This window comes from Ornithorhynchus anatinus, chromosome 15 (assembly GCF_004115215.2).
Source record: "Ornithorhynchus anatinus isolate Pmale09 chromosome 15, mOrnAna1.pri.v4, whole genome shotgun sequence".
Classification (NCBI taxonomy): domain Eukaryota; kingdom Metazoa; phylum Chordata; class Mammalia; order Monotremata; family Ornithorhynchidae; genus Ornithorhynchus; species Ornithorhynchus anatinus.
In genome coordinates this window covers 12,572,809-12,597,627 of record NC_041742.1, presented here as the reverse complement: position 1 = coordinate 12,597,627, position 24,819 = coordinate 12,572,809, and the positions used below count along the sequence as shown (strand labels likewise).

Below are 24,819 nucleotides of genomic sequence, written 5' to 3'. Positions count from 1 at the left end.
CTTGGCCCTCTTCTGTTCTCCATCTACACTCACTCCCTTGGTGACCTCATTCGCTCTCACGGCTTCAACTATCATCTCTATGCAGATGACACTCAAATCGACATCTCTGCCCCTGTCCTCTCCCCCTCCCTTCAGGCTCATATCTCCTTCTGCATCCAAGACGTCTCTACCTGGATGTCAGCCCGCCACCTAAAACTCAACATGTCCAAAACTGAGCTCCTCATCTTCCCTTCCAAGCCCTGTCCTCTTCCTGACTTCCCTATCACTGTGGATGGTATGACCATCCTTCCCGTCTCTCAAGCCCGCAACCTCGGTGTCATCTTTGACTTGGCTTTCTCATTCACCCCACACATCCAATCTGTCACCAAGACCTGCTGGTCTCACCTTTATAATATCGCCAATATCCCGGCTGGATTATTGTGTCAGCCTTCTCTCTGATCTACCTTCCTCCTCTCTCTCCCCGCTCCAGTCTATTCTTCACTCTGCTGCCCGGATCATCTTCCTGCAGAAACGCTCTGGGCATGTCACTCCCCTTCATAAAAACCTCCAGTGGTTGCCTATCAACTTCCGCACGAAACAAAAACTTCTCACTCTAGGCTTCAAGGCTGTCCATCACCTTGCCCCCTCATACCTCTCCTCCCTTCTCTTTCCACTGACCACCCCACACGCTTCGCTCCTCTGCCACCCACCTCCTCACCGTCCCCCAATTTCGCCTATCCCGCCATCGACCCCTGGGTCACGTCCTCCCGCTGTACTGGAATGCCCTCCCTCCTCACTTCTGCCAAACTAATTCTCTTGCCCTCTTCAAAGCCCTACTTAGAGCTCACCTCCTCCAAGATGCCTTCCCAGACTGAGCTTCCCCTTCTCCCTCTGCTCCCTCTGCTGCCCCTCTACCCCCCCTTCACCTCCCCTCAGCTAAGCCCCCTTTCCCCCCTTTCCCTCTGCTCCTCCCCCCTCCCTTCCCCTCCCCTTAGCACTGTTCTCGTCTGCTCAATTGTATATATTTTTATTACCCTATTCATTGTGTTAATTAAAGGTACATCACCTTGATTCTATTTATTGCTATTGTTTTGATGAGATGTCCATCCCCCTGATTCTATTTATTGCTACGTTTTTGTCTGTCTGTCTCCCCCGATTAGACTGTAGGCCCATCAGTGGGCAGGGTCTGTCTCTATCTGTTGCCGATTTGTACATTCCAAGCGCTTAGTACAGTGCTCTGCACATAGTAAGCGCTCAATAAGTACTATTGAATGAATGAATGATCCCTCTTAGGGTCTTGGGAAAACGAGCATGCCTGTTGGGGGACTGGGGATTGAGGGATCTGGGGAACAGGATAGTACTGAACCTGGGCTGGAGGGGTTAGAGACACACTGTCCTGCAAGTCTCATTCTCCTGTATACCTGGAGGCTTGGTGCCTCCATCTCCACTGAGCTGGCTTCCATGTCTGTATGTGTTTGTGACATGGAAGCAGACTGCCTGGTATCCTTGTACCCTGGTCCAATTTTCCCCATGGTCAGTGACACCAACCAATCCCTGATAATCCTGAGAGTCATCGGTTGGGGGCAGGAGGCTAACCCAGAACAGGGGAAGCAGTCAGTAACTATGGGTGTAAATTCAGGTCTGTCAGGGTCTGCCAGCATTCCCACGATGCAAGGTTTTTCATACAAGGACCGAGCCAGGGAGTGTGAATAGCTCAGTGCAAACCATCCTCACTAGTGCGAAATCAAATTCGTGTAAATGTCTTGCTGGATGCAGGGCATGTCTCCCCATGACTGGTGTCTGACCAGCGCTCATCAAAATGGCAAAGAGCCAGAAATGTGCATGACAGTTTTTATGGGCACAGTGGGCAAGTATGGGAGAAATTTACTCTCAACAACACAATCCTGGATACAGTCTCAGCACCAGAAGTGGAAATGAGAAGGAGCATGGCCAAGTGGACAGATCATAGGCCTTGGAGTCAGAAGGCCCTGTCTTCTAATCCTGGCTCTGCCACTTTCATGTGACAGCTGCCACAGTCAGCTGTGTGACTGTGGGCAAGTCACTTAACTTCTCTGTGCCTCAGTTACATCATCTGTAAAATGGGGATTAACTGTGAGTCTCACGTGGGACAATCTGATTACCCTGTATCTACCCCAGTGCTTAGAACAGTGCTCGGCACATAGTAAGCGCTTAACAAATACCAACATTATTATTATTATTTCATCCATTCATTCAGTCGTATTTATGAAGTTCCTACTCTGTGTAGATCACAGTACTAAGCACTTGGGAGAGAACAATATGACAATAAACAGAAACATCCTGGGTGACCTTGGGCAATTCACTTCACTTCTCTGAGCCTCAATTATCTCAGCTACAAAATGGAGTTCAAGACTACGCACTCTGTGTGAGGCAGAGACTGTGTCCAACCTGATTAACTTGTGTGAACCCCGTTGCTTAGTACAGTGCCTTCCCCATAGTGAGCGCTTAACAAATGCCATAAAGAAAGTCTTTGAACCAAGGACAATCTTTCTCATTATTTTTATTCTTGTCATCATCACCTTTATTATTTATTATCAGTAGTAAACATCAATCGCGTAAAGGAAGCACCCTAAATGACGGTGACGGCGCGCTCCTCCCGACCTCCGTGTAGAAATCCCGGTTTTCCTGAAGTTGCCGATTCTTCTGTCCTTTCGAAAAGGCGACAGGCCCCATAAATGTGACGTGTGCAGTGTGGCTCAGTGGAAAGAGCACGGGCTTTGGAGTCAGGGCTCATGAGTTCGAATCCCAGCTCTGCCACTTGTCGGCTGTGTGACTGTGGGCAAGTCACTTAACTTCTCCGTGCCTCAGTTCCCTCATCTGTAAAATGGGGATTAAGACTGTGAGCCCCACGTGGGACAACCTGATTCCCCTATGTCTACCCCAGCGCTTAGAACAGTGCTCGGCACATAGTAAGCGCTTAACAAATACCAACATTATTATAATAGTTTAGAGGCGAGGTAGTATAATAGAAGTGAGAGGAGCAATTAATGAGCACTTTCTTGGTGCACTGTACTATACTAGAAACTTGGAGAGAATAGAAAAGCCAAGAAATACCTACCAGCCCAACGATCTAACCAGAGAGACGAGTACAAAACTAAAAATAGAAGGTTATAATCACCACAAGATCTGGGATCTCCCATTTTAACTCTATTCTATGCCAGAGTCCAGTACAATAGTGTTGGTAGATGTGATCCCTATCCAACAAGAACTACACTCTAGAGGGGAGGCGGGCATTAAAAAACTTACAAATAAGGGAAATGGCAGAGTTTAAGGACCTGTACACACCACTGTGGGGCTGGGCATGGGGTTTCAACGTCCTTAAAGGCTACAGACCTGAGACCCTTGGTGATGCAAAGCAGGAGGGAGAATATGGTTGGAAAATTCTCTTGGGAGAGAAAAGATTATGTAAATAGTTTTGTTGACATTGGTGATGATGATGAAGATGGAGATTGATGATTAAAAGAATTCACAGTAGATATCTTGTACTCGTGTCCTTCCAAACTTGAGTCGGGTTTCCTCATTTGTTCATTCAATCGTATTTATTGAGCACTTACTGCGAGCAGAGAACCGCAGTAAGTGCTTGGAAAGTGCAGTTCAGCCATAAAGAGAAACGATCCCTGCCCACTCCGGGCTTTGAATCCACAAGGGGGGAGACAGATATCAAAACAATAAAGAAGCATCAGTATAAATAAATAGAATTATAGATATACACTCATCAAAATAAGTGAACAGACATCAATATAAATAGAAGGGGCTGGGAAAGTGAGAAGGCAGATAATAATGTACCTTACAGGTAGAAACAAGAAGGAATGTTACCACATACATGAGCTAATGCTTGAGAAATAGGTATGTAAGATAGGGACAAATGTGTACAGTCTAAGAGGGAGGGATGGCAGGTATCCCATCTCCATTTTACTTGTTAGGACATTCATTCATTCAGTAGTATTTATTGAGCGCATCAAAGTCCAGAGAAGAAAAGTGACCTCCTCAAGGTCATATGACAGGTCAGAGGCAGAGGTGGGACTACATTCCGGTTTTCCAGATTTTCAATTCCATGCTCATTCCTCTGGACTGCAGAGTCAAGGGCAGAGAAGAGACAGAGGAAAAACAGAATAATGGATTAAGACTAACGGTAAGTATCAGTGCCAATAAATCAGTATAACAGAGTTAAGATTGGAAAGTTGGGTAAGAAGGGATGACAGTCAAGTATCTGGAATTCTAGGAGACTCAAGTTCTCTAAATGCTCTATAGGTTACTGCACTCGGGAAGCTGATCTGGGCAATGTCAGCTAAAGAGAGCCAATTTTAAGGAGTATCATCGCTACAGGGGACAAGGACTTTGGGGTGGTGGCCAGTTTACCAGGACTCCCTCCTAAATTCTGATGAGGTCCCTCCATCTTAAACAGGCAAAAGCTTCGACTGGTTACTCATTCCTCTGTACAGCAGAGACTCACCAGTGGCTTAAAAACAATCCAACAGTTTATTGTTTCCCCCTACCAGTCATAATCATAAGAGTTTTTGTTAAATTTGCTAATCACTGTCCTAAGTGCTAACTAAGGTAGATACCAGGTAATCAGGTCAGACATAGTCCCTGTCCCATATGGATTTCACACTCTTAATCTTCATTTTCTATATGAGGTAATTGAACCCAAGAGAAGTGAAGGCACTTGTCCAAAGTCACACAGCGGGCAAGTTGAACAGCTAGATTTGAACCCAGGTCCTTCTGACTCATAGGCTTATACTCCATCTACTAGGCTTCTCTATCCACATTCTTCTCCCACTACACTGCAGCTTGCATTTTTTACTCCTCTCAAGCCAACCTAGTCACCCTACTTCATTCTCATCTTTCCTGCCATTGACCTCTTGATCATGCCCTCTCCTCCCCTTAGAGTTACCTCCCCCATCACATCTGGCTGACCTCAGATCTCTCTTCCTTTAAAGCCTCACTGAAATGCCAGAACAAGTATTAGAGTCTCCTGGGTAGACCTTTAGCGCACTTAAAATAGATTGAAAAAAATAAAAACAGCTGTTGACTGTAAAATTATTCCTGTTCTTTGGCTCTGCATGGTCAACAAGATGCATACATGATTGAGGACGATCTCCAAATTCTATTCTGCAGAATGGTCAACACCACACCTCAGGAGGTGGTCAGTATAAGACCCCGAAGACCCTTTTAGTTTACACTTATACTCCCAAAATATCATCCTTTTCTCTATATGCATTTTTCAATCACTACCATAGACATCTTTATTCTCATATATCTTAGGTATCAGGACTCAGTGGTCAGCAATAAAATTCAGCCACTTAGAAAGGACTCATTAAACCATAGGGATTTCTGATTAACAATTCAACTAGGAGAGGGATTTACTAAACCAGAGGGATTTCATATTAACAATTCCACTCAACAAGAGGGATCTCAGATTAACAAGTGTTTGTCCAAAAAGTGTTACTTCAGCCAAGGGCTATGTTTCTACCCCCGAAGCTGCGGCATCTTGGCTCACATGTGGCAGTTTCATTACATTGCTTTCCACACAGCTCAGCAAGACAATTGAAGGCATAAAATACTTTGTATGTGGTCAAAAGGAAAGTCAACAAAATCCTGACACCAATTGTCATCTGTTCTTATTTACCCTAATTCCTTATATCAACTGGGTTCTCTGTTGAGATCTTCTAAAAACCATTTAGTCCTTACCCATGTTCTTAAAGACACACAATCCTCTTGCCTTCAGCTCCAATTCAGGGAGAGGGTGGGATGGAGGGGAGGGGAAGGAAGGGAAAGAGAGAAAGGGTAGCAGAGGGAAAGGGAACATCAAGGGAGAGGGACAGGAAGTAGGGAAAGAAAAGGATGAACAGGTACAGCATTGATGATGCCATGTCCCTCCATGGGCACCTCTGATGTGTTAATTGACATCAGGTAATTGCAGGGAGAGAGCTGAGCTCATCTTGTCCCAGACTGGTGGACAAGAGGAAGGGGAGTTTGAGAATTTCCAGAGATGTCTTAGTCTCTCAGAGTGTCAGAGTGGATTAGAGCTCAGTGAGTAACACACTGACACCTTCCTTCCCCCCGTCGACCCACAAACACACTAATCACTCCCTGAGGGAGTGGAGAGATGAGGAAAACTGTGGATAAATGCTGCCTCAGCCTTGTCCTGACAGAGTCTCACTGCCTAGGAGCTGCCCTCGCAGGCTGGATTTACAAGTGGTGCGGGTAAGCAAGACAAAAAATGACAAATGGCATTTTAGAGAGGTGATCCAGGCCACAAAGTGAAGTATGGACTGAGTGGGAAGAGTGTAGAAAAAGGAAGACCAGTGAGGAGGGAGATGCTGTATCAGTCTCCTCACTGATCTCCCTACCAGCATATGTAACTTGATCACACAAACACACCCAAGCAATCTTGTCCTTGGTATTTGAAGAAGATGTCACTGAAGCAGTTATTCACCCATTTGTGTATGAGTGTGAAAAATCTAAGGGAACAGCCACAGTCCTGGCTGCATTATCCATGCATCAGTCCATCAGTGGTATTCACTGAGAGATTCCAGTGTGCAGAGGACTGTACTAAGCAGCAGGGAGAGTACAATACATTAGAGCTGAGCACTTGAGTCTAGTTCAAACTAAGTGTTTGGGAAAGAACAATAGAAATAAATAGTCACAACAGCATCTGAGCTGTTTCTCCTTTCCCTCTTACTTTCATGATCCTAACAGAGTTACTGCTTCCATATTCCCTTCCCAGTGGCAGTACACTGTGGTGGTGTCCCTAAGGCACAGTAAAGTTAAAGTGATTTCCCCAAAATCCCACAGCAGGCAATTGGCCTCTCTGAATTGGAACCCATGTCCTCTGATTCCAAGGTCCAGGCTCTTTCGTCTTGGTCATGCTGCTTTCCCACTAGATTTCTAACTATTGTTACATTGGATAGAACAGTCAGACAGAGCAGGAAGACATCCACAGATCTGGGGTCCACCGAGTCCAGACAACCCTCATTAGATAGGAGGGTAGGGCTACTTGGAGTTCTATGCCGGCACTAAAGGCGGGGGCTACTTGAGCCCCATTTCAGGCCAGCAAGGTTAGGGAGAACCCTCTATTTACAGCATGATTATAATTTTAAGAATGATAGAGTATGATAGCGTAAAGCCCCCACTTTGTTCAACCCTACTGTTAACTGAAGGTGCTGTCAATCAGTGGTATTTATTAAGTGCTCACTGTATACAAAGCACTGTGCTAAGGTCTTGTCTCTTGAAGTATCTCATGCCATCCTCTCTCAACATTTCTGTGCAGTTGTACTTTCGACTGCCACTTTAGAGGTGAGGAAATTGATAGCCAGAGAGGTTAGTGGCTTGCCAAAGGTCACCCAGCACTTGGCAGTGCTGGGAGAAGAATCCGGGTTTCCTGACTCCCAGACCTGGGCACTTTCCACTAGACAATGGGGCTAATAAGGATAATATTTATTAAGTGATTACTATGCACCATCCTCTGGGGGAGAAACAAGATAATCAGGTTGGACACAGTCCCTGTCCCCTTTTGGGCTCAGAGTCTAAAATGGAGAGAGATAAGAGATCTTATCCCCATTTAACAGGAGAGGTAACTGAGGCACAGAGAGATCCAGTAACCTGTCCAAGGTCTCCCAGCAGATAATTACCAGAAGTTGGGTCTCCTGACTCCTAGTCCCATCTTTGGTCCACGTAGGAAATTTCCAACTACCTCTGGAGGAGAAAGTCCTGGTTCTGGCCAGGTGTCCACTATTCCCCCAGTGGCTCGATATTCACCCATCAGCACCTCCAGCTCCTCTGGGTTCTCAGGTCCAGAGAAAAAGCTGGGGATGAGGCAGTCTGGCACCAGACAGTCGGCAGTGGTGGAGATGGGGGGTTAAAGGTGGTGAACCATCTCATAGGACATCACTGGCATCAGTGAATAATATGAAGGCATTATTAATGTAGTAATAAAAATGATAATAATACCAATAATAACAAGAGTAATCATGATGATGATAATCCCTTCCTATCTCACCTCACTTCTCATGTGCAGCCTACACTCTGTGTGCGTGGGCTGCACACTTGGGTCCTCTGGCTCTGACCTTCTCACTGTGTCTCCATCTCACCTGTCTCACTACTGATCCCTGACCCACGTCCTACCTCTGGCCTGGAACTCCTTCACTCCTCAAATCCGCCAGACAATTACTCTCCCCTCCTTTCAAAGCCTTACAGAAGGCACAGCTCCTCTAAGAGGCCTTACAAGACTAAGTCTCACTTTTCCTCTTCTCCCACACCCTTCTGTAGCACCCTGATTGCTCCCTTTTCTCTTCCCCCTTCCCCTCCCCCAGCTCTTATGTATATACTTGTACTTTTGTTTATTTATTTTAATGTCTATTCAGGAGAAGCAGCATGGCTCAGTGGAAAGAGCCCAGGCTTGGGAGTCAGAGGGAGGTCGTGGGTTCTAATCTTGGCTCCACCACTTGTCAGCTGTGTGGTCACTTAACTTCTCTGTGCCTGTTACCTCATCTGTAAAATGGGGATTAAAACTGTGAGCCCCACGTGGGACAAACTGATCACCTTGTATCACCCCAGTGCTTAGAATAGTGCTTGGCACATAGTAAGCACTTAACAAATACCACCATTATTATTATTATTATTAGTATTGATGTTTGGTTCCCCTGCTCTAGACTGTGAGCTTGCTGTAGGCAGGGGTCATCTCGATTGCTGTACTATAACTTCCCAAGCGCTTAGTACAGTTCGCTGCACACAATAGGTGCTCAATAAATATGACTGAATGAATGAATGAATCAATCCATCAATCAATCAAGTATTTAAGTGCTCACTCTAAACCAAGCACTGTTCTAATCGCAGGGGTAGACACAAGATAATCAGGTTGGACACAGTTCATGTACCACATGAGAAGAGAACATACATTTAATTTCCAATTTGCAGATGAGGAATTTGAGGCCCAGATAAGTTAAGCAACTTTCCCAAGGTCCCACAGCAAATACCTGATGGAGCTGAGATTAGAATCGAGGTAAAACCTCACTCTCTTCACCTGGCTCTTCTTACCCTGTCTCCATGCCTTTCTCTCCCTTCCCCTTTTATCCTTTATCCACTCCATATTTTCCCTTAATTCCTCTCCCTTGGCTCTCTCTTGGATCCTCTCCTATTTCCTGCTCTCCCTTTTTAATCTCTCTCCTTTTCCTTTCTCTCTTTCTTCCCATGACTCTTCTATCTCCTCCACTCTTCACTTTATCCCCCTGTCTCTTATTTCTTTCTCCTCCTGTCTCTTCTCTTTTTCACCTCCTGCCCCTTCTCTCTTACTCCCCCAGTCCTTTCTCTCTTTTTTTCTTTTCCCTTTCCATTCTCCTTTTCTTTTTTCTCCTCTATCTTTCCCACTCCTCTCAACACAGCTCCCTTTCATTCTTTCTGGTCACCTCCTGGGAAAGGCAGGAAGACAACACAGCTTTTCTTGTTCCCCAAAAACCCACCCTGCTGTGAGCCCACCCTGAAGCCAAGCAGAATGTAGAACATGTCTCTTTGCTGCTCAAGACAGGGCTGGTCTCAGGGACTGAGCATGCTCAGTGAGCTCGCTCGCTCGCTCTGATGTCCAAGAGTTACTATTCATCACTCGTTACTCCCTCCCCTCCACCATGGAACCCAGGAGGTGGAACAGAGAAGAGGCCAGCCTCTTCTCCCACAGGTAGTGGTCCCTTTGGGTCTCACAGAATCCAACATCCCAAGAGGAGAAGCAGAGAGTCCCCCAGGCCTCCTCCCACATCTCCTTTACATTTTCCCAAGAATTGTCTTGCCTGATTCCAATCTGGAGAGTTCCAGGCCTTCCTTGCTGAATTGGGGGCACATTTCCAGCATTGTCTGGGAGAAGACTGAACTGGGACAAAGTGAGATTTGGGAACCTTCTGAGTGGTTTGTTTAACTTTCCTGCAGGGAAATGTGTTTGTCTGGGGCCTATGAAGATAGTAGTCCTGAAATTAACTAGGCATTCATGTTAATTAATCAGAGTTTCTGTTTCTCTTTTCCTCTCTCTGTCATTCCCCATCTCTCTCTACCTCTCAGTCTCTCCACTTCTTTGTTTCTCTATGTCATTTTCTGATTGTCTTTCCATCTATTTGTCTCTGTCTCTCTCTCTGTCTCTCTCTACCAGGTCTCTCTGACTCTCTTCCTGGCTCTGTCTTTCCATCTCTCTCTGTCTCTCTCCCTGTATCTCTGTCTGACACCGTCTCTGTTTCTCTCTATATCCCTTTGTTGTACTCTGTTTCTGTCTCATTTTGTACATATCAAAAATGTATTTTTTACACTGATACACTTTTCCCCACTGGACAGTAATCTTGGTGTGGGCAGGGAAGCTATCAACTGTATCGTATTGTCCCAAGTGCTTGTTACCGTGTGCTACAAGTATGTACTCAATGAATACCACTGATAGATTGATTTGTGTCCCGCCCTACCTCTCCCCCTCCATCTGTCCCTCTCTCCCTCCCTGACTTGTGTCTCCTATCTCTCTATGACTCTTTCAGACTCTCTTTGACTCACTTTGTCTCTTTCTGACTTGGTTTCACTCCCTCTCCACCTCCTGTTTCACCAAATCTGCCTCTCTGGTTCTCTGAGGGGAATTAGCGTACATGATAGAGCACTTACTTGGCCTGGGAGAGGTAGCGGGATTGTTGCTCACATTCTCCACGTGGATCCATTTCCCTCGATCTAGACCAAGATCATTATGGGCATAGAACATGTCTCCCAATTCTGTCGGATTCGTTCATTCATTTGATCATATTTATTGAGCGCTTACTGTGTGCAGACCACCGTCCTAAGCACTTGGAAAGTACAATTCAGCAACAGATAGAGACAATCCCTACCTAACAAAGGACTCACAAGCTAGAAATAGTATTCTCCCAAGAACCTAGTGCTCAATAAATACCACTGATTGATTGATTGTTTGATTTCTGCCTCTCCATCTTCCTCCCATTCTCTGCTCTTCTCTCTCTTTCTGACTCTGTCTCTCTGTTGCTTCCTTTACCTCTGTCTCTCTCTAACTCTCTCTCTCTATCTCAGTGTGTATATCTGTCTCTCTCTGGTTCTCTTGTTTCCTAGGTTTTGCTACTAGAGGTCTTTTCTGATAGTGTGGAGTGAAGAGAATGGATGCCACTGAGCTGTCTATGGGACCGTCTTTCTATTTCAGATTGTATTTGGGGTATCGGGGAACGTGTTCCTCCTCCTGGTTTATACTCAAGTGGTCTCCACCAGACACCAGCTGAATCCCCCAGACCTGATCCTGGCCCATCTGGCCCTGGCCAACACCATGGCCCTTCTCAGTAGGGGGATCCCCAACATCTTGTCACTTTGGGGGCTGAGGAATTTCCTGGATGACGTTGGGTGCAAAATCCTCTTAAACCTCTACTGAGTGGGTCGGGGTCTCGCCATCTGCACCACCTTCCTCCTGAGCATCTTCCCGGCTATCATCATCAGTCCCAACACCTCCCGGTGGGCAGGAATCAAAACTCGATTACCCAAGTACATCCTCCCCTCCTGCCTCTTCTCCTGGACCCTCAATCTGCTGATTGACATGTCTGCACTGTTAGTCGTTACAGGCCCCCAGAACAGCACCAGTGTAAACAGAGTCATCCTCCTGAAATAATGCTCCATAAGTGTCAGCGCAGTCACAAACCTGGTCAATGTGGTGTTCCTCTCCCTCCACGATATGTTCTTTGTGGGATACATGAGCGCAGCCAGTGGCTACATGGTGTTTGTCCTGCACAGACACCACCGGCAGATCTGCCACCTCCATGGGCCCGGCCGCTCACCCAGGATGATGCCAGAGGTCCAACCAAGCAGCCAAGAGTCATTGCCCTGGTCACCCTCTATGTTCTACTCTATGGATGGGATACAATCACCCTGAGTTTATTATTTAATATAAAGAAAATTTCCCATCTCATTCTTAACAGCAACAACATTATGTCCTTCACTTTCTCAGCTGTCAGTCCATTTCTGATCATTCTTAGTGACAGGAGGGTGAGAGTGTTCTGGAAAAGGGTTTCTCACATTCCCAACTGGTATCCCACTTAGGGTCTTAGGAAATAGTGCATGTCCAATGGGGGATTCGGTTATTTGGGGAACGGAGAGTTTTGGAGCTTGGCTGGAGAGGTTAGAGACACCCTGTCCTGCAAGTCTCATTCTCTTGGATCCTGGAGATCTTCATATCCACTAAGCCAGTTTCCACATAAGCCAAATCTACATCTCCTCCCCTGTTCTCTCCCCCTCCCTTCAGGCTCATATCTCCTCCTGCCCCCAGGACATCTCCACCTGGATGTCTGCCTGCCACCTAAAACTCAACATGTCCAAAACTGAGCTCCTCATCTTCCCTCCCAAGCCCTGTCCTCTTCCTGACTTCCCTATCACTGTGGATGGTATGACCATACCAGTCTGTTGTATAATGCTCTCCCAACCACATAATGCAGTGTTCATCACACAGTAGCTGCTTAATAAATACCATTGACGATTAGATTGACTGCTTTAATGCTTGGTCACTCCTCACTTTTAGAAACACCGGTACCCTTGGTTTCCCTGTCATAGTTCTCTTCTCTTTCTCCTATTTCTCTCCCCACTAATTCTCATTGTCAGCCACTGACTCTCCTTCTTTCTCCCACTTCATAATAATGTTGGTATTTGTTAAGCGCTTACTATGTGCCGAGCACTGTTCTAAGCGCTGGGGTAGACATAGGGGAATCAGGTTGTCCCACATGGGGCTCACAGTCTTAATCCCCATTTTACAGATGACGGAACTGAGGCACAGAGAAGTGAAGTGACTTGCCCACAGTCACACAGCCGACAAGTGGCAGAGCTGGGATTCGAACTCATGAGCCCTGACTCCAAAGCCCGTGCTCTTTCCACTGAGCCATGCATAACCACTGGTGATCCACAAAGCTGGTATACTGGGTTTCCTACACTTTAACTGTACACTGGATTGGAGAATTCATCCATTCACATGATTGGTGCTACCCTACTATGCGGAAGATTCCCACATCCATATTATAAACCCCAACCTCTCTCCAACCCCTGCTATGGGGGTTATGGCATGCTTCGGTCTTTGGTCTGCGATGTGGAGGGTACTGACTGCCGGACTGGCATATCTGTGCCCAAGTGTGACTCTGGGAGTGAGAGTTTTAGACATACACTTGAAACCCTGACTTGGTTACTGGCAGACCTGGGCTATGGGTGGGAGCCGGGTTGTCCATGGGGCTACAGGATAGAGCACGCTTACTGTCATGACTCTCCATGGGGGTCCCTGATGGGTTCACTAGCAGCATTTAATTGTGCAGAAAGATCTGGGTTCATCTTCACTCAGATTAGTGAACCAAACAAGGGAAGACACTCTTGGATATTTCCAGAAATGTCCCAGTCAGAGTGTCAAAGTGGATTAGTGCTCAGTGAGTCACTCATTCACATTCCCACAGACACAGACACGCAGATACACAAATCAGTGTGGCTCAGAGGAAAGAGCACGGGCTCTGGAGTCAGAGGTCATGGGTTCGAATCCCGGCTCTGCCACTTGGCAGCTGTGTGACTGTGGGCAAGTCACTTCACTTCTCTGCGCCTCAGTTACCTCATCTGCAAAATGGGGATTAAGACTGTGAGCCCCACTTGGGACAACTTGATTCCCCTGTGTCTACCCCAGTGCTTAGAACAGTGCTCTGCACATAGTAAGCGCTTAACAAATACCAACATTATTATTATTAAATCACTCCCTGAGGGAGGTAGACAGATGAGGAAAGTGGCTGATAAATACTGCCTCCACCTTATCCTGCCAGAATCAAACTGCTTACAAGCTGCCCCCCCAGTCCAAGCACTGGAGACAGGTGAATAGAATAAAGCCATAGATCCGTCAGTTTCAAGGTCAGAGTCTGATCTGGGTAGATTCACTGGGAGAAGGGATTTGTGTGCTGGGCTCAGTGAATGGTGGGTTTTTTTTTTTTGACAAGGCAACAATGAGAGTGAAACAGGGAGTTGGGTCATTCTCTGGTTCAGGAGATATGGAGAGGGAGCTGGGAGCTGGGAGCAGATGGGAAGGTTTAATGTTGCAGACTCATGCAGTCCTTCCTATTGTACTATAATCTCTAATCTACTTTCCCAATGCCAATGGGGCAGTGTTAATAATAATGATAATAATAATAACTGTGGCATTTGTTAAGTGCTTACTATGTGCCAGGCACTATTCTAAGCACTGGGGTAGTTACAAGATCATCACTTTGTACACAGTCCCTGTCCTACACAAGGCTCACAGTCTTAATCCCCATTTTACAGATGATGGAATTGAGGCACAGAGAAGTTAAGTGACTTATCCAAGGTCACACAGCAAACAGGTGGTGGAGCCGGGATTAAAACCTAGGTCCTTCAGACTTCAAGGTCCATGCTCTATCCACTAGGATGGGAAGGCTACATTTGCTTTGGATCCCCAATCCTTGCCAAGCTCAGTCCACACTCCTAGAGTCTCCCCCTCCATCCTGAGCTCTTCTCAATCTAACAATAAGCATGGCTGCTTTGATCTTTGGAAGATTCATAAGAATGTTATGAAGATTCCTATGACGGATCTCTGATCACCAGCAAAGTCCAGTCTTCACACCACAGACTTCTGAAAAAGCTTCTGCCCAATCTCCAACATGTGGCCCCTCAGACTCTGGATCCTGATAGTCAAGGAACGAACTCACAAGCCCCATTCCTTTCTCCATAGGTGTCTCCCGTCTGGTTCTGTTATTGAATTGGGCTGATGGACCACCAGGAGAAGAGTTGGTGGGGGCAGGGGGTAGGCAGTGAAGGCCAAAGGGATTGGGATTGGCTGTTAAGTGGTTTAGAGTATAGACTGTACTCTTCGGGTAGCTCTTTGGGAAATTTTCCTTCCTGAGTTTAATGCTAAAGGAAATAATCCTAAACTGAATTGAAGTCTACCTGGGCATTTTGCCTGAAAATAAAGCATTCTTTTATCTGCATATCTACACTGGCCATGTCCAAAGGATGGCCTGGGAGTCCACTCAAATTAGAATTGGGTGACCCGTCTTCCATAATCTTAGGCCCAGGAGCCTGCACACTGCAGCAACTTAAATGTGATTCAGTCAGGAGGCTCACGGGAGAATGCATTGTTTCCCAGTGATGTCTCCAATAACGATTATCATACTTATTTAGTGCGTACAAAATGTCAAACACTATAGTGCTGGAGTAGAAACAGCGTGACTTAGTGGAAAGATCATGGAGCTCGGAGGCAAAGATCTGGTTCTGCACATGTCCACTGTGGGAACTAAGTCATTTCACTTCTCCATGCCTCAGTTCCCTCAACTGTAAAATGGGGATTCAATGCCTGTTCTCCCTCCTAATTAGAGTGTGAACCCCATGGGGAACAGGAATTTTATTCATTCTGATTAAGTAGTACCTCCTGCAGCACTAAGAACAGTACTTGACACGAAGTAAATGGGGGAACAGTTAGCCTAGTAGAAAGAGCACAAGCCAGGGAGTCAGAGGAACTGTGTTCTAATCTCAGCTCCACCACCTGTCTGATGTGTCACCTTGAGCAAGTCACTTAACTTCTCTGGGCCTCAGTTACCTCATCTGTAAAATGAGGAATATGATTGTGAGTCCTATAAGGGGCACAAACTCTGTCCAACCCATTTGTCTGTTATCTACCTCAGGGTTCAATAGAGTGCCTGGCACATAGAAAGCACTTAACAAATACCATTAAAAAAACCTAAACAAAAATACGTGATAATCACACCAAACAAAGTCTCTGCCCCACATGGGACTCATAGTCCAAGTAGAAGGGAGAACTGGTGTTTAATCTTCAATTTACAGGTGAGGAAACTGAAGCACAGAGAAGTTAATAATAATAATAATAATGTTGGTATTTGTTAAGCGCTTACTATGTGCCGAGCACTGTTCTAAGCGCTGGGGTAGACATAGGGGAATCAGGTTGTCCCACGTGGGGCTCACAATCCTAATCCCCATTTTACAGGTGAGGGAACTGAGGCACAGAGAAGTTAAGTGACTTGCCCACAGTCACACAGCCAACAAGTGGCAGAACTGGGATTCGAACTCATGAGCCCTGACTCCAAAGCCCGTGCTCTTTCCACTGAGCCACACAAGTTAAATAACTAGCCTCAGGGCAAACAGGTGGCAAGTGGTGGAACCAGGATGACTTCTGACTCCCAAGTAGAATATTTAAGAAACAGTAAGACTGTGAATTTTTTACTCTTTATTTTGACCTACTCATTATTTTGAAAGTCTCTCTTTTTTGCTCTCCCTTTGCCTCTCTTTCTTTCCCTTACCTGTCTTTCAATTGGATTCTATTCCTCTCCTTCTCATGATTTTCCTCTCTCTCTTACTCTTCTCCCTCTTTCTTTGCTTCTCATTCTCTCCTTCCCTTTCTCTCTTTCTCTCTCTATACTTCTTTCTTTCCTTTCCCAGTTCTTTTCCATATATCTTCCTTCCCAAACCCAGTCCTTCCCCAGACTTTCCCATTCCTGTAGACAACACCACAATCCTCCTTGTCTCACAACCCAGTAACCCTGGCATTGTCTGTGACTCATGACTCTCAGTCAACTCACATATATAATGTGCCACGAAATCCTGTCATTTTTATCTTCATAGCATCTCTGGAATTGGTACTTTCCCCTCCACCCACACTGCTATCAGGTTGATCCAAGCACTTATAATCATGCTTTAACTAATGCTTCGACCTCCAACTTCACTTCCCTGTCCCTTCCTTTCCCCTCTCTAGTCCATATTTCAAACTGCTGCCCAGATCATTTCTCTTAAAAAATTCAGCCCATGTCAACCCACTCCCTAAAAACCTTCAATACTTGCCCATTCACTACTGCAAGAAACAGAAACTTCTTATCTTAATCAGCTCTCACCTGCCTTACTCGCTGATCTCTTCTTATTATCTCTTTCAATTATGGTACTTTTTGAGTGCTTACTCTATGTCAAGCACTGTTCTAGGCACTGGGAGAGATATAAATGAATCTAGTTGGACATAATCAGGGGCTCACATGGGGCTCAAAGTCTGAGTAATCATAGCCCAACAAATACACTTTATTCTTCTAACACTAACCAACTTTGTACTTTCAACTCCTCTTTTGCAAAGTGTACTGCTTGCCCATTTCCTCCCTCTGGCCTGGAACATCCTCCCCTTTCTCATCTCACAGACCACCACTCTCCCTAGCTTCAGAGCCTTCCTAAAATCACAACTCCTCCGAGAGGCCTTCCCTAAGACCTCATTTCCCTCATTCACTCTGCCTTCTACATCCCCTATGCCTTTAACCCTAGACTCCCTAGACACTTGAGATTCACACTACCCTCAGCTCGACTGAACTTATGTACATATATTTATACCCTGTCATTTGCCCTAGCTATAATTTATTTCAGAGTCTTTCTTCTCCACTAAACTGAAAGCTCCTTGTGGGCAAGAGTTCAACTTACATAAATTGTACTCTCCCAACAGCAGAGTACAAGAAGTCCTCAAAAAATATCACAGAGAGATTAATTTCCCACTCTCATTCTCCATCCTCTTTATTTTTCTCTTTCCTTTCTTATTCTCTTCCTACTTGTTTTTCCTTTCTTGGTTTCATTTCATAGTTTTTGTCCCTCTCTCTTACTCTTAGGTCTCTTTGTCCACGTATCACTTTTTCTCTCCTTCCTACTCTCTCCTCCCTTTGTCTTTTTCACTTTATTCTTGCTCTGGCCCCTATTCGCTTTCCCTCTCCCTTTCTCTCCCTCTCCCTATCACTGCCATTCCCACTTTCCCTCGCTCTCTCTCACACACTTCATCTATTGTTTCTCTCCCTCTTTCTTTTCCACTCTCTCCTCCCTTCAGATTGAGAACCTATATGAATGGACATCTGTGACATTTCCTTTGGGTCTGTGCTGCTGTTACAGACCAGCACTGGGGCGTCAGTAAATGTCTTTCTCCTCCTCTTTTATAACCACATGATTTCCTTCGGTCACTAGATCAGCTCCTCAGACTTGAACTATCCCCATTTGGCCCTGGCCAACACCATCATTTTTTCACCTATGGAATCTCAGAAACCATTACTGCATGGGGAGAGAGAAATTTCTTGGATGGGACTGGATGTAAAGTCATCTTATACATTTACCGGGTATCCCGGGGTCTTGCATCTGCACCACCTGCCTCCTGAGCGTCTTCCAGGCTATCACTATCAGTCGTGGCACCTCCTGGTGGGCAGGAGTCAAATCTAAATTATGCGAGTGTGTTATCCCCTCTTTTCTCTTCTTCTGAGTCCTCAGTTTGCTCATTGACATTAATATACTGATGTACGCAGCTGGCCCACAGAATAGCACCACCGTTCACATTACATATGATCTTAATTATTGTTCAGCAATCATTCTTAGTATGGAGGTTACCCTGGTAAATGCTATTTTCCTTTCTGGCCGTGATCCGATATTTGTAGTGATCATGAGTGTGGCCAGCGGCTACATGGTCATTGTCCTACACAGTCACCACCAGCAGGTCCGATACCTCCACAGGCCTGGCCGCTCCCTGAAGCAGATGCCCGAGGTCCGAGCAGCCAAGAGGGTCATCATCTTGGTCACCGTCTATGTCTTCCTTTACAGCCACCAGTCCATCATGTTCAGTGTTTTACTCAACATGAAAGAAAAGTCTCCTCTGCTGGTGAAAGCCCACCAGCTTTTGTCATTCGCCTTCTCATCTGTCTGTCCATTCCTGGTGATTTACAGTGACAGGAGGGTGAGAATATTCTGGAAAATGGGGTCTCCCATGCACAAAGTGGATCTTTCATAGAGTCCCTTAGAAGCCACTTGCCCTTCCTCTGTGATCTCCTGGGATGGAAATGACCAGATTTCCTGATTCGGGCTGACTCATACAGATGTGGGGAACCACCAGGAGCCATTTCAAGGACTGGCAAAGACAGCAGCTGTGGAGGGAGTTGTAGCTTTTACATAAAAGGAGAAATCTGCCCTCCCCACCTCCCCTTTATCACTAGACTGGAAGGGCAAGTTATGGAGAAACCGTGCAAAAGTGGGAATGGCAGCCACTGCTCTGATGTTATCAGTCAAATTTCCCTGGCCTCACACTTCTGCCACTTAATGTCCAATCTGGTTGTCCCAATTAGGTCCTATCCATGAGGTCCATCTAATCATCTTTATATATTGTTCTCTCACTAATTCTTAAATTCCTCTGCCCAATGTCACTCTCCTCAGCTGCTCTCTGTCCCACACATCCATTCCCTGCAAATTCACTCATTCAATCATTCAACTGTATTTACTGAGTGGTTACTGTGTGCAGAACACTGTTCTAAGCACTTGAGAGAGTACAATACAACAATAAACAGATATATTCCCTGCCCATAGTGAGGTCACAATCTAGAGGGGGGAGTCAGACATCAGTAGAAATAAATTACAGATAATAATAATAATAATGTTGGTATTTGTTAAGTGCTTACTTGGTGCAGAGCACTGTTCTAAGCGCTGGGGGAGATACAGGGGAATCAGGTTGTCCCACGTGAGGCTCACAGTTAATCCCCATTTTACAGATGAGGTAACTGAGGCACCGAGAAGTTAAGTGACTTGCCCACAGTCACACAGCTGACAAGTGGCAGAGCCGGGATTTGAACCCATGACCTATGACTCCCAAGCCCGGGCTCTTGCCACTGAGCCACGCTGCTTCTGTGTTCAGATATGTACAGATGTACAGATATGTGTATATGATAATAATAATAATGTTGGTATTTGTTAAGCACTTACTATGTGCAGAGCACTGTTCTAAGCGCTGGGGTAAACACAGGGGAATCAGGTTGTCCCACGTGGGGCTCACAGTCTTAATCCCCATTTTACAGATGAGGGAACTGAGGCACAGAGAAGTTAAGTGACTTGCCCACAGTCACACAGCTGACAAGTGGCAGAGCTGGGATTCGAACTCATGAGCTCTGACTCCAAAGCCCGTGCTCTTTTCCACTGCGTCACGCTGCTTCTCTGAATCTGTGTACAGATATATACATAAGTGCTGTGGGGCTGGAAGGGGGTTAGGACAAAAGGAGAAAATCAGGGCAATGCAGAAGGGAGAGGAAGAAGAGGAAAGGGAATCTGACCTGCTCCCTCTCAGAGACCTACAATCTGTTAACCCGCCTTGTTTCAATGCACAACTTGATGCCCTCCCTTACTCTCTCCCCTTTCAAAGCGTTATTGAAAGCATATCTCCTCCAAGAGGCTTTCCCAGACTAAGATCTCTTTCCCTTTTCTTCCACTAGACTTCTACAATGTCCTGACTTGTTCTCTTTATTCATACCCTCTTCCAGCCTCATAGCACTTTTGTACATATCTGTAATTTTATTTATCTATATTCATGCCCATCTCCCCCTCTAGACTTTAAGCTCACTGTGGTCAGGGAATGTGTCTCATATTGTGATATTGTACCCTCCCAAGCGTGTAGTATGGTGATCTGCACACAGTAAGTGCTCAACAAATACGATTGACTGACTGTTTAGTTCAGTGCAGACAACAGTCAGTTAATCATATTTGTTGAGCGCTTACAGTCAGTCAATCATATTTTTCTGCACGGAACTAAACTCCCTTGCTCCATTTTTCCTCCACTGATCTTGTACTGTAAGAATACCCTTTGACAAAGGAAAGATGATGTACATCAGTCCATTAACACAACTCGTGAAAGCCAGGTTTACTTAAGAACATAAGGCAGAATGCCCGGAGTGCAGATAAATATGTAAGGCAGAAGACTAGGAGTAAGATGAAAAGCTAGGCTTGTGAAATATATTGAGCAAGAACCCATTACACACCCTGACTAAAATCGGTTGAGACCAGGAGATGGGGAACCCCTCCGGAGAGCAATGGACTCCAGGCCACCCAAGAAACCAATCACAGAAGGACTCAGATGGAGAAGAGAACCCACAGCAGAAAGAATACTGGACCTGAAGGTGGGTGTACCTAAGTGAGTCGATTGTATTGGTCAATATGACTCTCTTCAGTTGACGCTGTATCCATTAGGGATCACCCATCGGATCATGACTGATGTGATATTCCTCCCTCATATGTTGGCAATAAACTGCAATCACTGATTCTGAGCATCTCCTCATTGTAGCTTTATGGTGTTCTGCTTGTCACTTCTGAACACCTTCTTAGTGTGGATGTACAGCATTGGCCCTCTGGGGATAATATCTCCGGAGGTTAATATGTTCTATCAACCCACAGCCCTTAGTCACTACCACAATACACATCCTCAGCTCCTGTCAACAAGAATCAGATCGTTGCTTGGCAGAAATCCAGACATGAGTCTGACTTCATCCATCACAGCTTTATCCATTCCTTTTCTAACTTTGCCATCTCCCTGACCTGACAACAATATCTCTATATCCTCACTGACTCCAGTGCCCATAAAACTCCCTCACCCAAATCCCTATTCCTTCACCCCCCAGTCTTTGCCCCTCATCACTTAGCCACCTCTTTAACAGGTAAAATTGCAAATATCAGACACAGTCTCTCTAAACTCTTCCCTGCTCCTCTCCAGTCCCTCCATCCTCTTGCCCCTTCTTTGACTCTCCCATCTCTATTAGGATCTCAAGAAGAGATTGCCTGTCTCCTTTCAAAATCTACCTCCTCCACCTGCACCTCCAAACCCATTCCTCAGCACCTTATCAAATTACTTGCCAATTATTCCTTCCTTCATCATTTTAAACGTTTCATCTTCTACTGGCTCCTTCCTCACTGCTTTCAAACATGATCGTGTACCCCCTTTTCTGAAAAAAATGAGCACTTTGCCCATGGCTCCGTCCAGTTGTCACCCCACCTCTCAAAACTCCTTGAGTGAGTTCTTACACACCCTGCCTCCACTTTCTTTCCTCCAATTGTCTCTTTTTGACACCCTCCAATCTGGCTTCCTCTCCCTTTGTGGGAAAAGGGAGATTTACCCTGGTGGCCTAGCACAACTGGCTCGACTCTTTCTGAATCTTCCTTTGACCCTCAACAAAGTCAACAGGATACTCACCCTTCTCAGCATTTTTACACATATCCTTCCACTTTTACCTCTGCTGCTTTGGTAATTTAGTTCAGTACATGTCTCATCCTCTAAACTATTACGTGGGCAGGGATCATGTGTAGCAACTCTGTTCTATCACACCTGCCAAAGTGCTTAAAGCAGAGATCATCACATAGTAAGTATCTGATGAACAGATACCATTGGCTTCCCTAGTTTAGTTTTCTCTCCTGACTGTTCTCTTATCTCTCTCCCCACTCCTCAGTTTCAGGCATTGAATCACCTTACAACTCTCACCCCAAAACCATGGGTGACCCACAAAGCCACTGTTCTGGTTTTCCCACACTTCTACTCAGCATATGATTGTATAATTCGACCGATCCATTGATTAAAAAAAAAATTATGGTATTTGTTAAGTGCTTACTTTATGCCAGGCACTGTACTAAGCATCGGGGTAAATGTAAGCTAATCAGATTGGACACAGCCCCTGTCCCACATTGGGCTCACAGTTTTAATCCCTGTTTTACAGATGAGGCCCATAGAAGTGAAGTGACTTGCCCAGTGCCACACAGCAGACAAGTGATGGAGCTGGGATTAGAATTCAGTTTTTCTGATACTCAGGCCTATGCTTTCTCCGCTAGATCATTCTGCTTCTCACTTGCTGCTATCACCTCTTTGCAGAAGACTCCTACATGCATATCACAGGCTCCGACCTCACTCCTGCTATGGGGTTTATGGCAGTCTGTTATCTACGGTGCTGAGGGAGCTGAGCCAGGACTAGATCACCTGTGTCCTTGTATGACACTGGGTGTGAGAGCATCAGACACACACTAGAGACCCAGGCTTAATTCCTGGCAGAGCTGGGCTGTGGGCGAGAGCTGAGATGTTCCTGGGGCTGCAGGATATGACACTGATGCTGCCCTGTCTCTCCATGGGCATCTCTGATGGTCAATTACTAGCAGGTAATTGCGGTGAGAGATCTGAGCTCCTCTTGTCACTAATTAGTGGACAGCAGTGAGGGGGTCTGGGTATTTCCAGAGATGTCTCAATCAGAGTGTCATAGTGGATTACTGCTCAAGGAGTCATTCATTTGTACGTGCACACAGCCACAACCCCACACAGAGTTATCACTCCCTGTGGTATGGGAGAGATGTAGAAATTGGCTGATATATTCTGCCTCAGCCTTGTTCTGCTAGAGCTTCGCTCCCAGACAGCAGAAGCGACAGAGACAGGTGAGTAGGAAAAAGTTATTAATCTGTCAAGTGTGGTTTTAAGGTTGTTTCTGGAGGGGAAGATTCAAAGTGAGAAGGGCTTTATGTTCTGGGCTCAGTGAGTGATGGTGGAATTGTTTGACAATGGGACAATAGGAGAGAAACAGGGGGTTGAGTCTCTGGTCCAGGAGAAGTGGAGAGGAGATAGGAGCAGCGAACAGAGGGGAAAGTTAATGATGACAATGATAACAATAATAGTACTTGTTAAGTGCTTATTTTGTGCCAGGCACTGTTCTAAGTGCTGGGGTATACAGGTTAATCAGGTTGGACACAGTCCCTGCCCACATGGTGCTCACACTCTTAATTCCCATTTTTCAGATGAGGTAACTGAGGCCCCGAGAAGTGAAATGACTAGTCCCAGGTCACACTACAGACAGAAGCAGGGTGACTTAATGGAAAGAGCATGGGCTTGGAAGTCAGAGGTCATATGTTCTAGTGCCGGCTCCACCGCTTGTCAGCTCCGTGAAGAGATTGGGGATCCAGAACAGTTTAGCTGGTTCATTCCCACCCAACACTGCCCCACTGGAGTCGGGATAATAGGCTAGTGATTCCGGTGCAGCAGGGAGGTTCATGCAACATAAACTTTCCAAAGAAGCAGTGTGGTTTAGTGGTTAGAGCCCGGGCCTGGGAATTAGAAGAACGTGGATTCTATTCCCATTTCTGACTCATAATAATAATAATGATGATGATGGTATTTATTAAGCACTTACTATGTGCCAAGCACTGTTCTGAGCACTGGGGTAGATATAAGGTTATCAGGTTGTTCCATGTGGGGCTCACAGACTTCATCCCCATTTTACAGATGAGGTAGCTGAGGCACGGAGATGTTAAGTGACTCGCCCAAGGCCACACAGCAGACACAGGGCAGAGCTGGGATTAGAACCCACTACCTCTGACTCCCAAGCCTGTGCTCTTTCCACTAAGTCACGCCGTTTCCAGCCAGCAGAGTGAAGTGTGGACTGAAGTAGGGAGAGGCAGGAGGTTGGGAGGTCAGAAAGAAGGCTGATGCAGTCTTCCAGTGGGGACAGGATGAGTGATTGCACTAACATGGTAACTTTCAGCAAAACACCACTTCCCCCCTTTCTGTGTCCCTCCACTCGCTGTGACCAATACCAGTCGAGAGTGGCTCCACCAATCCACTGACTGCAAAAGAGGTTGTGATGTACTCTTATCGAACTAAAGGAAACTTGGCCCACAAAACAGAGTGGGTCTGGTCAAGCCCCGTCCATCTATCCACCTCATTCTAATTAACAATAATCATTCCTTTCTTGATTTTTGGAATGACAGCCACGTCTGGTCTTTACCTGAGAAGTCTCTCACATTAGAATCAGGGAAGCCCCTGAAATCCTAACACCTTGCACACATTGCAGCACCTGAGATATGAGCCCATCAGGAGGCTCGCAGGAGGACATAATGCCTGCCCAGTGATGTCTTAAATAATCACTGACATATTTATTAAGTGCTTACTATAAACCAAGCGCTGTATGAAGTGCTAGGATATAAGTAATAATAATAATAATAATGTTGGTATTTGTTAAGCGC

The 24,819-nt window shown here is 45.8% G+C and overlaps 1 protein-coding gene and 1 pseudogene across 1 annotated transcript; both read left to right on the top strand.

Annotated features, from left to right (window-relative positions):
* ORNANAV1R-PS3417 (vomeronasal 1 receptor ornAnaV1R-ps3417 pseudogene) lies at window positions 11,165-12,069 on the top strand (annotated as a pseudogene).
* On the top strand, window positions 17,878-18,805 carry ORNANAV1R3196 (vomeronasal 1 receptor ornAnaV1R3196). Its single transcript, XM_029079623.1, is given in 3 exon segments — window positions 17,878-18,043; window positions 18,046-18,156; window positions 18,159-18,805. Coding segments are annotated over 3 exon segments (924 nt in total).
* Window positions 18,806-24,819: the final 6,014 nt, after the last annotated feature.